The 17,063-nt window shown below is 37.4% G+C and overlaps 1 protein-coding gene across 1 annotated transcript in view; it reads right to left on the bottom strand.

Annotated features, from left to right (window-relative positions):
* The window catches only part of sgip1a (SH3GL interacting endocytic adaptor 1a), a 52,589-nt gene extending 36,816 nt beyond the window's left edge, over positions 1-15,773 (bottom strand). The window contains exon 1 of the mRNA XM_027146808.2: positions 15,474-15,773. Coding sequence (XP_027002609.2) covers positions 15,474-15,483 — 10 coding nt within the window. The 5' untranslated portion in view covers positions 15,484-15,773. The remainder of the gene's footprint in view (positions 1-15,473) is intronic.
* Positions 15,774-17,063: the final 1,290 nt, after the last annotated feature.

Here is a 17,063-nt window from a genome sequence, read left to right as displayed (position 1 = left end):
GTGTGTATATAAGCAGAGAATTCAGGTATATTACAACCTTTAAAACAGACAACACATACTTTCTTTTCCTAAAATGAATGTGTTTCTGTTTTATTGTGTCATATATCAGTCCTCTAAAAACACTGAAGACTAAAGTCACCGTTTACACCAAATAGTGCCATGGTGTTCAGAGAGTAGATCTAGAACATTTCTCACAATGGAAAGAGACTTACTACCTAATATTACTACCTGTAGGTAAAGTGGACAGATCACTCTGTGTAAAGTTGTGCGCTTTTTTGAATCCTTATTGATTTTTTGCAATCTCGGCTTTAAAAAACTGCCTGTCTGCTAGTCTGATTTTTATTGTATATACACCAACAAATGGGCTAGCTAAAGGTTTGAAACTGAGCCTCGACCTGACCAGTAGTCATAAAACAGAGTAACCCTAACCCTAGTTCTGTGGGGAACTGATAAGGTACTGGATTTATTCAATGTATCTGTCTCTAAAACAGCATGGGGAGTAACCTACAGTATGGGGAGTAACCTACAGGATCACCTGACCTGGTGTCAGCCCACAGCCTCAAGAACAAGATCCAAACTTTAACCAGTTTCTTGAATACTCTTCATAAGGTACGTCAAAATGTGATAATGAATCCTTCACCAGGTACTGCTTAAAACAAGAAACCTTAAATAATGGGAGGAAACTCACAGTTACCACTAGCAACCATAACCAGACTAGAACAAATCTAGTCAGAGCTGTGCTTGCCACTTGCAAAGTGTTACATCGCACACAACCAGTGCACAAAGATCACAGATGAATACATTTCTGGTACACCGATTGTCTAAAACGTTAACCAATTAAAGTATCTCTATTATTTTTCTTTTTGAATTCATATCTAAAAGTAATATTCCTGTAATTTAAACTCATAGCTGGTCCCTGCCAATGGGGCCAATGGCAAAAAATGCAGATAACTGAGCTAATGATATACCTGGTAATGATATACCAAGTATGCTTAAATGTATAGTTCTGTGTCTGTTTGTATTCCTAGGTGTAAGACAAAAGCCATAAAAGGAAAGGCTCCTCCCACTGATGGCAGTGGGCCGGTTGGTCATTAGTGGCTCCTCTTCATCTAAGAGGATGACTTCATTTATTTGGCAAACAGCTGCGGCTCTAGTTGTACAGTACATGCTTGCTGTATTTCGTGATACACAAATGTCTGTGGAAAATCATAGTCTCAGCCTTAATGTATCTGATGCATGAACAGTAGATTATGCTGTAAATTTGCAGAGCAGGGTACACGGTCAGTTAGTTCCAATTGCTGTCAAAACAGATCTCCGCCTCACTTGCTCCCATGTTCTGCCTCTGTCTGGAAGTGAGTAGCTCCAGGAACGTCTGTGGGCTCTCTAACTTAACCGCCGTCTTTAATTTTATCTGTAACAGTGCCAAGTCACATGAGTTGGTACGAATAACCTTGGTACAGTACTTAACAGAAGTTGGGTCTGGGTTCATAATTAATGTCTTCAGATGAGAACATTTAGATAAACTGTATATATAATATGCTAACTTCCCAGTCTTTAAATAAACATAACAAAACCGTGGTTCAGTTATATTAAATAAACAAATACCTTCTTTATAGCCTATGGCGCCATAAAATCTGTTTTTCCCTGACCTCAAAAAACCATACAGCCCAATGGACATTTGCTTCACATTTATTTCATGTCATGTTTTAGTATTTTTTAACATAAACACTCATGAATTAAAAATCAGGAGTGAGCAGTTCTGCTAACTTCTTAAAGGCCTTGGCCATCATCTATACCATTCCTAGTATCCTCGATTGATTAAACTACAGTATAAACAATACTGTACTGGCAAAACTATCAATGATGTCTGACAGGCAGTTGAATAGGATCTTTTTTGAACAGCACATGCAAATATCAAGGAGCCTTAGACACTCTTTAGTAAGTGATAAAAGATTTTTGCTGGAATTGTGTAATGGTTCAAAACATTCCCAGATGGAGATCTGCTTATTAGGGTACTGAATAAGACATAGATCACTTTGTTTATGTCTAAACAGTTTTCCACTTTGGCGGTTACTTTCTAAATACCAAAATGGCGGTTGCTTTCTGAATAAAACGGCCTATTAGAGTTTGATCAAATATCTTTCATCCTCTGTATTGCCATGTTATGTTCCAACATCTAATGTAACAGCTCTCTGAATTCCTATTGGTGTATATGACATCAATATCTGTAAGTTTAAAGAGAACACCTGAAAAGATTTTTACTTACATTAAACGGTGAGTATCTATAAATGCCTCTGTATAGAGTATGTTTAAATAGTCTCAGATAAGATGCGTCTTCTGGTGTTTTTTGGATCTTGCAAGACTTGCAATGACTTTTTGTTCCCTTTGCCTTAATTTTAATGATCAGCAAGGACAATGAAGGGTCTCTAAAGGATGACTCTTTGGGACAGGGCAGAAGCTGCACAATGTCTATCAACACTGTACTGTCCCTTTTACAGCCTAACTGAAATATTAGACACGTCACACTAAAATGGCAGGCATAAATATTACCTTGTAGACAGCAGTAAATGCCAATTGCTTCAGTTTATATTTAAATGATGGTTTATCATATAAATTTCACCACACAGTGCAGCAGCACAGGTTTACTGTTTAATGTGTTACATTAATGAATAAAATTATCCCGTCCCCCTGATTTTCACCTCCTCATTTTTAGTACCGATATAATTTTCTCTGCTCTGCTCAGGTTCTGGTACTCGGATTTGATTCCAGACACAGTGGCTAAAAACGATCAGGTTAGAAAATAGAACAGCTTAGTCATTAGCATCTAATGCTAACATTGACTGTCAGCTTGTAGCTTAATCTCTGTAATGTCTGCCATCCTTGAGATGACACAGCCCACAGAGAGAGCAGCATTCGTTTATTCAGATGACTCATGCGCTGCCTCAAACACACGCCCCAACTCTTTCAGCACTAAGATATTCACAGGCACATGAGCAAAAACATGCTGCCCAGCAATCTATAAAACATATTGAGGTAAAACAGATTATGGATGTAAAATAATCACATATTGTTTTAGATGATGGTCCCAATTCGTGTGATCATGGCACAATTATTAATGCAATGTTAGATATGTTCACACTACTTCCAGATGTGGCAAATAATATGATTAGGCATACAGCTGTGATATGAAAGAAAACGGGCTTCAAGTGTGCACAGTGTAGATTTTATTACAATGTATTAGTGGCAGTTAACTGACTTATTGATTCTGTATCAATATTTGTGCACTTTACTATGAAATCAAACAGTCCAGTACTCAACTGTAAAAATAAATAAATAAAATAAAATATATTGACCATATTGACCACTGAATATATATAGACCAATATAAAATCCAGATGACTGACAGCTGAACACTAGACATTTTTAGTATTTAATGACTGGTCAAGTTACTGCAGGAGTATCTTTTGGGGATGTGGTAGCTTAGTGGTTAGAGTGTTGGACTGCCGATCAAAAATTTGTGATTTCAAGGGCCAGGGCCACCAAGCTACCAATGCTGGCCCCTTGAGCAAGGCCCTTAACCCTCATTTGCGCAGCTGTATAAAATTAGATAAAAATGTAAGCCACTGTGGATACAAGCATCTGCCAAATTCTGTAAATGTAAGTTATCTACTCGATTTTATGCTGAAATGTGGTGACATTAAACATCCTTAGATTGTAGGAATTGTAACAGGATGTTTAATGTATCGCTTAAAGTTATTAATCCCTTATTTCTCTATCAAGCTATACATGTTTTTCCTGCATGAAGAGATGTTGGTTGGTCCTGACTCTTTCCACCTCATGGACCGGTCTTCACAACATTGACTCTCTGCTGCCGGACAGTCCCACATAGATACCATAAAGATTGCACTTATTAAAATTAGGACTTAAATTAGGCTCCAGACTCACCATTTCTTCAGTGGATAAATCCACTTGGGTACGTAAAACAACTTAAAACCTCCACTGTAATCAAAAGAGCCAGGATTGGTTATGAAATACATTTTTTTACTCAAGATTGGTAATAAATATAGTATACAGTTGTGGAAGAATAATTATTTATAATCCTGCTATACTGGGTCTGGTTTGATCTTGATTCCTTTAAAGGTTTCTTCCTCGTGTCAAACGTGGCTTGTGATTAAAACCTTGAAATCTACAATCAGATTTCTGTAAAGCTGCTTTGACACAACGTCCATTAAAAGCGCTTGAATAAATGAAATTAAGTAGAGATATTTTGCCTAAAAGCTGGTGACACAAACACATTTTTGAACCAGAATGGGTTCAAAATTAAAGGCTGATTTTAAATGCTACTCCACCCACATTAGCACAGTGGTACTCATTTTTGGCTACAAAAATAGTTACTGAGAGCAAACGGGAATAAACAACTGGCCCTAAGTCTTTTAGTAAAATTTTATGTCAATATTTTACACTGTTTTACAATGTTTTAAAACAAAAAAATGCCTGCAGATTTACAAAAGTTTCACTTATGTTGATTTTCATGGTTGTATATTCATAAATGCATATCACGTGTGAGTAGTTATCAAGTATGTTCATAGCCGAGCTAATTTATATTTGATGATAAAAAAAATCCATAAAAGGAAAAGTTGACCTAGAGCTAAATGACAAAATGATGATTAAATGGTCATACAGGTCCTGCTAAGATTGTGCTAAATTTTTCATTAGTATAGCTCAGCCACTGCAGTGTGTGCACCACTACCCACACACTAACTTTTCTTCCTCTTATAAGGAACCAAAAAAAATTACTAATTTGTTTTCTTTGAGGTAATTAGTATGAAATCAGTCAATCTATATATCTGTCTGTCTGTCTACCTATATACTCTCACTCACTCACTCACTTTCTACCGCTTATCTGAACTACCTCGGGTCACGGGAAGCCTGTGCCTATCCCAGGCGTCATCGTGCATCAAGGCGGGAATACACCCTGGACAGAGTGCCAACCCATCGCAGGGCACACACACACACTCACACACTACGGACTACGGACAATTTTCCAGAGATGCCAATCAACCTACCATGCATGTCTTTGGACCGGGGGAGGAAACCGGAGTACCCGGAGGAAACCCCTGAGGCACGGGGAGAACATGCAAACTCCACACACACAAGGCGGAGACGGTAATCGAACCCCGACCCTGGAGGTGTGAGGCGAAACGTGCTACCCACTAAGCCACCGTGCCCCCCCCCCATCTACTGATTTACAAAATGTTAATTAAATTCCTCTATGCAATTTAAATAAATATTAAATTGCAATTTCTGTATTATTTTCACATTTCTTATGTAAATACCCTTGCAAGTGATTTACAAATAAATTTGACTAGTTTAACAAATGATGCCCATCAGCAATAACATCAGCAATAACATCAGCAATAACATTAGTAAAGCTATTTGTCCAAACATAGAACTGTCCTTACTGTTATACATCTATTATCAAATGAATATTAACAAGTCTGTGAATGACACCGCAATCAGCTGAAGTGCCTGGATACTGAAGCACACTGCCGAGAAACCTGCTGTGTTCCTGATCTCTGAGTAGTCTGATTCTCATTTCCCATTTCTCAAAAACAATCACTCTCTTTCTCTCTCTCTCTCTCTCTCTCTCTCTCTCTCTCTCTCTCTCTCTCTCTCTCTCTCTCTCTATCACTCACACACACACACACACACACACACACACACACACACACACACACACACACACACACACACACACACACACACACACACACACACACACACACACACACACACACACACACACAGACCTAACCTAGTTGAGGAGAACAAACTAAATCCTTCATGAATAAATTTGTAGTCTGGTCAATGAATAATGAAGGCAAATTAATAAAACATAATAAAGCAATAAATAAAGCAATATAAATCAAGCCACCCAGAGGAGGAGCATCTTCATGCTTAGTCACAAACAAGAGGGAAGAAAGAATGAGAGAATGAGAGAATGAGAGAGAGAGAGAGTGTGTGAGTGAGTGAGAGAGAGAGAGAGTTTTTATCATCTTAACCACTCTTTATGTTTAATGTCTTCATAAAGAGAAATACATCCTGCCACAATCTTTAACTTAAGATACATGTCCTGGGTTTCTGTACAGTGTGTGGAGTGATGTACCACTCTTTCACCCTAATGTCTTTCTTTTGTCTTTAATGAAGTCATCTTTGGCAGCTTAAGACAGATAGATTCTCCACGAAGATCTTATAAACAGGAAATTGTGCTCATCAATGAGAAAAACCCCCCACAAATTTAAGCATCAGATTTCCAAAGAAGACACATTTACAAATTTCCATTCAGGTTATAAAGTTTCTACAGTTCTATTTTAGCTTTAAATATTTTAGCTCAGATTTTTTTTATATTTAAAATTCTGTTTAAGGTCAAATCCACCGTACAGTATCTGGGCAACTACTAATAAAGACTTCTCAAGTTTGTTATATGCAGTGATATGATTAGATCATTGTATCACTGAATTTATTTACATTAAACTGCAATCATTTTAAGACATGAACATATCTATAATGTGTGGGGAATGAAGAATATAAACAATCTATTTATTTCATCTGATAAGGCTGCATTGGGTTATTTTCCCTTTTTAAAAAAAAAAAAAAATCATAAAACAAAAAATACACTTGAGTATTAAACATCCTATTCCAAAACCATGGAAATTAATACAGAGCTGTACCCATTTTGCTTCCTCTGAAAAGGCTTTCTACTATATTTTGCTTTCCATGTAGCTACAAGAGGTCCGGCATTTATATCTGACAAAAAAACCTATTGCAAAGCGTTCCAGTTCAAGACAGTTCAAAACAGTTCAAGCGTTCCATAAAGATGTTCAGTGGTGGTGATGTTACACATCTGTTTCCTCACTCCAGTCTTGACAGCATGTCTTTATGGAGCTCATTTTGTGCACAAGGGCATTGTCATGTTTAAACAGATTTGGGCTTGGCTTACTTCTAGTGAAGGAGAATCGTATTGTTATAGCGCGCAAAAAACATTCCGCTTCGAGAACGACTCATATATAGATGTCATGGTCAGATGTCCGCATACTTATGGCCATATAGTGAATGTGACATGAAATAAAGCAACCAAACAAACAGAGCTTACAGTATGTGTGTCCTTTAATAGGACTTTACTGATTATTGTATTTGACAATTTAAAAGGTCTACACTATGTCTAGCTTCATCATCATGTCTATGTTCAGGAATGTTTATACACTAATAAAATATATAGTATACATAGATATAGAGATAAAACACCTGCAGTAATTGGCTTCAGGACAGACCTTTTACCTTGATCTATCTTCTGTTGATCTATCTTACAGTCACTTCCTATTTTCTTTCACCTCTGATCATCGTTTTCTGTCTTCTCATCATCAGCGTTAAGTGAACCAGTCCTGCTGTTCTCACATATACATGTCCTTCTACTTTCATCCATCTCCCACTGACTTTCCTTCATCTAGATGGGTTTCTGAACCAATCCATGCTTTTCTTTTAATGCATAATTAATTTTTCCTGACACACACTCTCTCTTTCACACACACACGATCTCCCATGTTTATTTACATGTTTTTGTTTATTTCTCTGTAATTAACTGTTACAGCAGTGACATAATATTAGAATACTGGGTATATAGATATAATCTGGAGCCTGTGAGACCCCGCTATCCATTTATCTCTCCCTCTGTTTCTCTCTGTCTATATCTCTGCCTCTATCTCTGTGTCTCTCTCTCTCACTCTCTTTTATACACACTCACACACACTTATTTTGACAAACCTGTCAAAAAAGTCTATAGGGAAATTTCAAAATATTTTTTTTTACTTACTGAAACATTATGTACAATAATGGGATGGGACTTCTTTTTTTCCCAACTATTTTTTATATATTGATAACTGTATTATCATTATAATATGGAGGGATGGGCCATATGACAATATAATACTGATATCCTAATAAAATATGTCTAGATATAATATTTAAAGCAGCTCAAAACTCTTAGAAAATCGAAAATCTTCTCAGTGTTGGATAATAAATTATATTAGACATTAAATAAACATATGATTGAACACTGATGACGATTGTGTCATATGGCTCAGCCCTGATTTCATGTCCACTTTACTTCAGTGTTAAAGATCAAACTCCAACATTCCACCTACATATTGTAGAGCTCTAATCCTGCTCTACATGCACTATGAAAAACACAAACTCTGCAACTGAATAAACTGAATCCAGCTCACTGAATGTCGTACAAGAGACATCACCAATTTTAGGATTTGTGTAGTAGGTATATTCAAGTCCCAGCTTGCTTTATTTATTTAATAACTGTAATGAATATTTCTTTAGTCAATACAGTTCATGTGAGATGACAGATTCACAAAAGTAAGTGAAAAGAAAATATGCTGAACTGAAAATATACAACATTTAAACTTGATAGCACGATACACGTACAAACATAAATCCGCATAGCAACTCGTGATGATTTATAGGATCTGAAGTCCAGTTAATTAATTAGTGTTGTTCTGCACAAATTTACACACATTGAGGAGCACAAGTAGGACATGAACATTTCATATTTATTTATATATATGATTGGGATTTAATAACACTGTGCATTTATGTTGTACAGTATCAGCAGTATTGACACACAGGATCATGAGTGTCAGTCTCTATAGTATTACTCCAAAGGACATGAGTTCACATATGAGATACATAAGCTCACTTCCATTAAACAGTGGTAAAAGTATAAATGTAGTGGGACATTTATACACAAACACCAGCTCAGATAGACACATACAGCTAATCATAGTGAAACCATAATCATTCATACTATAAGAGTTGAAGAGTTTATTAAACATGTTAGCTAGCAGAGGGCAGACAATTTATTCTTATTAGTCCATTCGTATCATTAATCAGTTGTTAAGCTGTTTCAGTGATAACAGGAGGAGTTTGTATTTTTGCATTTTAAACTGGACACTGGACAAAAGCAGGTTGGAGATCCAGTCCCTGTAAATGAGCTGTTTCTATGGAAATGATAGTGTTAGAATGAGCACAGTGATATTAACCTATAACTTGCCTTGCACTATGTCAGGAGTCGTGCTGTAAAAAATAAAACAATGGCCTATTAAAAAGAAATTGAGATATCAACAGCACTGTGGAATAAACCCCAAGGCTGAAAATTTAGAAAAATAAAAAAGAACTTTAAATTTAAATTAATTTATCAATGAAATTTACAGACAGACTTGAATATAAATAGAGAGCAGCCTTTATAGACAGCAGCACAGTCATGTTTCTATTCATCCAGGCAGAGTGAGGCCATTTCCTTCTACGCTAGCCCTATGGCGGCTCTCTGTTTGTTTTAGTCTGCTGGGGAAAAAAAACAACACTTCTACTCTCATGTCATCTACTGCCAGAGCAGCCCGCATTACTGCTGTACAACACAAGCCATTTCATACATGATGTCATGTTTCTTCTTGTTATGAAAGTATTATATGGTTCAGAATACATTTGCCTTCAGAGCATGCGACCTGTTCATTGTTTTCAGGTTCATTAAGGGTAAAGTGAAATGACATAACCGAGTTGCTCTGTTCTCGCCCCACCTGAGCGACAGAGACAGATGAATCTCCGGTTACTAATTTAAAAAGACTGCAGGGAGTGAGGTAGACATCTGAGTCTGCACACAGAGCAAAGGTCTTGACAAAAAGCAACTAAATGTATAAGAAGAAAAAAAGAAAAACGGATTGCCGTGGTGAGGATGTGCTGGTGTTTTTACCTGTTTAGAATATGGACAATAATCATTGAGAATTGACACACTAGTAAATAAATAAATAAATAAATAAATAAATAAATAAATAAATCTGATCCTCTACAACTACTCAATATAGGAATTCTTTACTGCTTTTTCCTTCACAAACTTTAGTGACCCAAGTGAACATGTGGTCACAAACACAAGGGTGGTGTTGGGTGGGGCCAGAGCCCACGCTGTAACACAGGAAATACTATCTACCACTGACACTATTTCCAGTAAGTGCTCTAAAGCCTGGTCTGCTATTTAAAAAACAACAACAACAAAAAAACCCCACACTCCACCTTCACCACACTTTACCAGGACCACAGCTATTAGGACTGAGTTTGAAATATACAACAGTAGCCTCGAGGCTTCCATAACAGACCAAATCTTCAGTGATACATCAGTTTTATACACAATCATTTCTTTTTCATTTCGTAGCTTGTTTTTTGTCTTTTTCTGTGGAGAAACAAATTTATCTGTTTAATTTCTATGTTGCATATAAAAAAAGCCAAGATATTTTTATGTTTATATACTGTAGATATCAATACAGTACATTTTATCTGTCTATCTATCTATCTATCTATCTATCTATCTATCTATCTATCTATCTATCTATCTATCTATCTATCTATCTATCTATCTATCTTTGTCTATCTATCTATCTCTATCAATCTTTCTGTCTTTTTGTCGATCTATCTATCTTTTTGTCTATCTATCCTATTGTCTCTATCTATCTATCTATCTATCTATCTATCTATCTATCTATCTATCTATCTATCTATCTATCTATCTATCCTATTGTCTCTATCTATCTATCTATCTATCTATCTATCTATCTATCTATCTATCTATCTATCTATCCTATTGTCTCTATCTATCTATCTATCTATCTATCTATCTATCTATCCTATTGTCTCCATCTATCTATCTATCTATCTATCTATCTATCTATCTATCTATCTATCTATCTATCTATCTATCTCTCTCTTTGTCAATCTATCTATCTTTTTGTCGATCGATCGATCTATCTGTCTGCCTTTTTGTCTGTCTGTCTGTCTGTCTATCTATCTATCTATCTATCTATCTATCTATCTATCTATCTATCTATCTATCTATCTATCTATCTATCCTATTGTCTCTATCTATCTATCTATCTATCTATCTATCTATCTATCTATCTATCTATCTATCTATCTATCTATCCTATTGTCTCTATCTATCTATCTATCTATCTATCTATCTATCTATCTATCTATCTATCTATCTATCTATCTATCTATCTATCTATCTATCTATCTATCTCTTTTTGTCGATCGATCGATCTATCTATCTATCTATCTATCTTTCTGTCTTTGTCGATCTATCTATCTATCTATCTATCTATCTATCTATCTATCTATCTATCTATCTATCTATCTATCTATCTATCTTTGTCTTTGTCGATCTATCTATCTATCTATCTATCTATCTATCTATCTATCTATCTATCTATCTATCTATCTCTTTGTCTAGCTATCCATCTATCCATCTATCTATCTATGTCTTTTTGTCGATCTATCTATCTTTTTGTCGATCTGTCGATCTATCTATCTATCTATCTATCTATCTATCTATCTATCTATCTATCTATCTATCTATCTATCTATCTATCTATCTATCCGTCTGTCTGTCTGTCTATCTATTCATTACCCTAACCCTAAATCCTATTTTTTATAAATCTTTATAAAAGATCTATCATTTACAGTATAAGTATCAGTAAATTTAGAAATATCAGCAGTATGATGTTGCTCCTCCCCCCAACATCAATGTTCCAATAGAGAAATCCCTTATATTTGGGCCTTATATAACACCCTGAACCTGTTTGTGTACAATGTCAAAGTGTCTACAGAAAGTGCAACACTTTTCTATAAATATACTGTGATGGCACAGAAATAACAGGCAAGAGGCAGGGAAAACTCAACAATGTGAAAAACTGCACACACAATTTTAGAAAAGGAAAAAAATACCCTCTTGTGTCACTGCTGTTGGTATTATATGATACTGTAAAAATATAAAACTGCAATATTGACTATGTCAGCAGGACTACAGGGCCTTGGACTGGTTTGTCAGCAGTCTCTATTTTTATGTGTGACAGAAATAGCAAATTAGATACAGTATAAGCGTAGCAGTGAAAGCGAATAAATGGGGGTTGATTTAATAACACTGTACATTTATGTTGAACAGTATCAGAAGTATTAACACGCAGGATCATGAGTGTCAGTCTCAATAGTATAAACTCTAAATGACATGAGTTCACTTCTATAAAACTGACAACATTGTAATATTGTGCCCTTGTAATGTATTGTGTTGATGTAGTGGGAAATGTATACAAAAACACCAAAACATCGCCACACACACACACCAAAAGATAGAAGTCTGTTTACAAGGTGAATAACAGGAGCCACAGCTAATCATAGTGAAACCATAATCATTATCATTCATAGTGTAAGAGTTGAAAAGTTTATCGAACATTACGTGAGGCATTAATTTGCTCTGTAATTTGGAGGGACACTAGCGGAGGGCAGACAGTTTACTCTCATTAGAGAACTCCAGTTCTAGCATTAAGCAGTTGTTAAGCTGTTTCAGTGATTTGCCGAGTGGCTAAAAGGAGAAGTTGTGTATTTCTGCATTTTAAACTGGGCAAATGCAAGTTGATCGACACTTCTGCTCAGTTTGGGTGCGTAATTTTAATAGATGTCAGACTATAATCCTATAAACTGTCACCCTGGGTTAGCTAGTGGTGAAGAAATGGGTTTGGCGTGTTTGTTTCTGTACTTTACGCTCTTAAAGCTTACACACTGTGTAAAACTTGCTTAAGTGCATGCATTTTGTCTACAGATTTCTGTCATCATCTTTGCTGAACCGCTTCAGCATGCTTGATGACCAACAGTTAATGAAGCGTGTTTCATGATTTGTGTACTGTACATTACGCATTTCACAATCAAACGCACGAAGGTGATACTCTCATAGCACTTCTATGAAGATGAGGAGAAGGCTGAACAATAACTGAACCATTCTTCACTAGTAAATAATATACTAGGGCACCTACAGTATGATGTCAATACAATTCATCCAACCTATCTAGTGCATTGTTTAAAAGACACAGCCCGGAGTTAAAAGCAGTCATGACGTTAATCTGGATGATGGAGAAGGATGTGGTACTGTACAATGCACAGGAGAAAACATTTATCTGTGGATTTAAAAGATTTAAAAATCCATCCTTCACCTTTAATCTCAGGTGAACCATCAGAAACTGCATCACAGTAAATCAGAATGGACACGGTTTCTCGAGAACCCTGGACACTCTGGATAACTTCATGCGAAATTATGCTGGAAAAAATAGGTGGGAATTCCCTGCAAGTTTGATCCGTGATTGCATTTCTTAAGTGATATCTTCATTTAATTTATTCAGTAACCACTTGATTCTGGAAAGGGTGGATCATATTAAACACATTCTTTATACTTCATTTACATGAAACTAATACAGTAATAACTGCCTTTATTGCTTAAACAAGGATATCCATGTAGGATTTCTATCATGGGATGTGGTAGCTTAGTGGTTCAGGTGTTTTACTACTGATCAGAAGGTTGTGAGTTCAAGTTCCAGGTCCACCAATTCTACCACTGCTGGGCCCCTAAGCAAGGCCCTTAACCCTTAGTTGCTCAGGTGTATAAAATGAAATCAAATTTAAGTCATTCTGGATAAAGGTGTCAGAAATGTAAATGTAAATATCAGATATTAATTTACAGGGTAAATTGGTAAATCAGACTAATGTACTCTGAAATAATAGAAGAAGCTCCTTGAAGCTTTGAAGAATTTTCTTTTCTAATTTAAAATCTGCTCCTCTACTGACATCACAGCAAGAATTATGTAAAACCCCCTGCGATCTTCCTCAGTCTGTTTTACTCAGTAGGATAGACCTAGCTGCAGTGTCTCTTCCAAGACAGAAACCACAGGCCGGTTAGAAACCTGAGATCTCTCAAGTCACCTTATTCTACAGCCATACACCAGCTTCAGCTAACACACAGGGTTCAGAATTTAGAAAGCACTAGGAGTACTGGATTAGCTTCCTATTTTACACCCCCAGGTAATCCCGGAAACACCGCTAAGCCTGTGCTAGCCACATTAAGCAACATTCGTCTTCATGTCACACAGCTACCTGGATGCAGTCCCTGTCCATGTCGCTTTCTGCTGCTGTGCTGTTATCTAACACCTAAACACCTCGTTGAACTCGCACACCCACACACACACCCACACAGACACACACAAGGACATGACAAACTAACACAGGCGAGACAGAACATGAATGACTAACACAGGTAGTGTTGATAGGATGGAGGCCTACAGTATATGTGCTGTGTGCAGTCACACACACACACACACACACACGCAAATACACACACATTCACACACATGCACATACAAGCATACGCACACACTCTCTCTTTCTCTCTCTCTCTTATGCAAACACAAAAATAACTAAAAGTAAAGGTGTATATTCCATTATTTAATACTCTAATAACAACCACTAAAGTTCACACTTTTGAGATAAATATACAAAATATTGCAATAATTATACTTACAGACAAATATAATCTTGCACCAGTAAAAGATCTACCTACATAGTAATTACATTTGAAAGGTGAAAGAAAATATGCTGTGCTGCCTAACATGTTAACTGGATCAGTTTTATTTTCCAGGTATGCTACACATGCACCACAAGGAATTTGTGCTCACATGTAACATATTAAACATTACAATAAACTGCACAATATGCCGAATGGTAGAAGAAACATACGAGGCACCGTTTAACCTGAAACATGTCAAAATTGCATGCACAACTGATATCGATCTGATAGGATGCACTCTCTTAAACCCATGCTCTCATCAGAAAATTACATAAAACCTCCGTCACTGCATGTGGAACTAGTAAGCCTCCATTTCACTCCCAAAAATACAGCTGATAGCACACAGTGACAGCAACACACATACACATTCACAACACAACATACAAACATGAACACACTTTCTCTCTGAAAAAAGAGAGACCTGCACAAGCATTATTACAGTAGGGTTATGTTCAATTGTATGATGAATGTATGTAAGTCAGTGAGTGAGTGAGTGAGTGAGTGAGTGAGTGAGTGAGCGAGCGTACATAAGCGTGTGCGTGGGTGTGTATTTGTGAAATAAACTCCTAATACAAAGAGAATTCTGCCCCAGCCAGCTGGGCACATAAGCTGCAACTGTGAAATCCAAATAATCCTTTACCACACCAAGCCAAAGGAAGGGGGTGAGAGGAGAAACAAGGGGGAAAAACAGCAATTATCCCTTCTAAAATGTGTACATGTGTGTGTCTCTATGAATGTGTGTGTATGTTTGTGTGTGCTTAAGATAGCCAGTAGCCTCTAGCTCTATACTGAGGATGATATGCAAGACACCAGAACGGCAAGCCACTCAAAATAGCCGGAGAGCTTATGCCATTTAAAGCCACCCCACACGATCAAAGCTGGACATAAAGTAAAAGACAAAAAGAAGAGAAAGAGAGAGAGAGAGAGAGAGAGAGAGAGAGATACATGAAGCATAAGCAGACACAACCCTTACCTTCCATCATGATTGCAGATTTGCATTCCTCTATCTCCAAGGAGCCTGCAACGACAGGAGGAGGGGGAGAAGCCCCTGGTTAGCAGATGGAGAGCTAGATAGGCAACACACGACGGCCGTGCTCAAGAGATTCCCAGTGGCTGTCGCCTGCCTAATGCTCGACCGTGCGTGTTTAGGCCATGGATGCTGCTGCTGCTAGTCACTGCGGCTTTCATAGGATGCTCAAAGGGAGGAGGTAGAAAGCAAACCAGGCAGAGAGGGGAAGGGAGCTAAGGAGGGAGGGTGCTAGAGAGGGAGGGAATTAGAGAAAAGAGCGAGAGAGAGACAGAGCAAGAGAGAGAGAGAGAGAGAGGGAGGGAGGGAGGGAGGAATGGGGAGAGAGGGAGGGAGGAAGTAAAGGGAGGTTTGCTGATGTCACAGCCAATCCCTGAGGCGCTGCCATACGTCACACAGTACACAGCTCACAGCTTCTCTCAGCGCCCTCACTGGGAATACACACATGCACCTAAACACACACACATACACACCTCATTATGGTGCCAGCTACTGCCAGAACAGAACAGAATGGGATTAATGAAGTGAACTGAAAAATGCCCGTCCATGTTCCAAGTGCTCTTTCTTTCTGATAGACTTGTTTCTCACTCTCTCAGACCCAGAAGCAACCCTGTCCTGAACCTCATGCTTTTTCTTTCCACAAGGATCCACTGGCAGTCTACACTAAACCATTTGCTTTCCAGCTCGCCCTCTCAGCGTCTCTGCGCCTGGATAACTATCATCACTCTGACATCATGGCAGAAATGCTAGTGCCACTGTGGGAGAAGTCTGTACAGATAACAGAGATGGACAGAAACATTAGGAGGGGAGGAGAGAAGAACACAGGAGGGAGGAGATACAATGACAAAGGAAGGTGATTGATTTAACATGAGGAGGTGGAGCTCATATAGAGGGTGTGTGAGAAAATCAAGAAAAGGGTCTTATCATCTGGAATAGATGGCTCCTTAATCATACTGATGCTATACCAGAGACTAGTTTCTGAAACAGCTCAGCTTTTGTAGCAGATCCTCTGCTGTGTCTCATCCAATCACATGCAAGTATGTCAATTACTTATGTGAAGGCAGAATTTAGCTACATAATCTATCTAGCTAAGGTCCTAGCAGTATTACCATAGAAAGTGAAGAGTTTTTTCCATCTTATTATACACTCAGGACTGTTTAGCAAACTGACAGTATGGCTTATGGTTTTAGAAAAATATAAGAGTATAATACAGTGTTCATGATGCTTGTCAAAAATAGTAATTTGAAGCCACTTTGAAACAAAGCATCACCACTTCAGACCATCTTACATATAACCCTTAAGTTTTCAATAAATGCTAAGCATTTAAAAACAACAGTTATCACCATTCAACCATAAAAGTTTCTTATTCCAGTCTCTTTTTTTTAAACAAATCAAGGAATTTTAGGAACCTGGCTCTTTCCAAATCTCAGGGATTGGCAGTGACATCAGCAACTCTAATCCATGTAAACATCTCACTCCCAGAATCCCCCTCTCTATTCTTTGTCTATCTAGACCTCATCGATCGTAATGTCTCCT

Source organism: Tachysurus fulvidraco, chromosome 5 (genome assembly GCF_022655615.1).
Source record: "Tachysurus fulvidraco isolate hzauxx_2018 chromosome 5, HZAU_PFXX_2.0, whole genome shotgun sequence".
Lineage (NCBI taxonomy): Eukaryota > Metazoa > Chordata > Actinopteri > Siluriformes > Bagridae > Tachysurus > Tachysurus fulvidraco.
The sequence above is the reverse complement of the archived record's forward strand: the minus strand, read 5'-3'. Positions and strand labels throughout refer to the sequence as shown.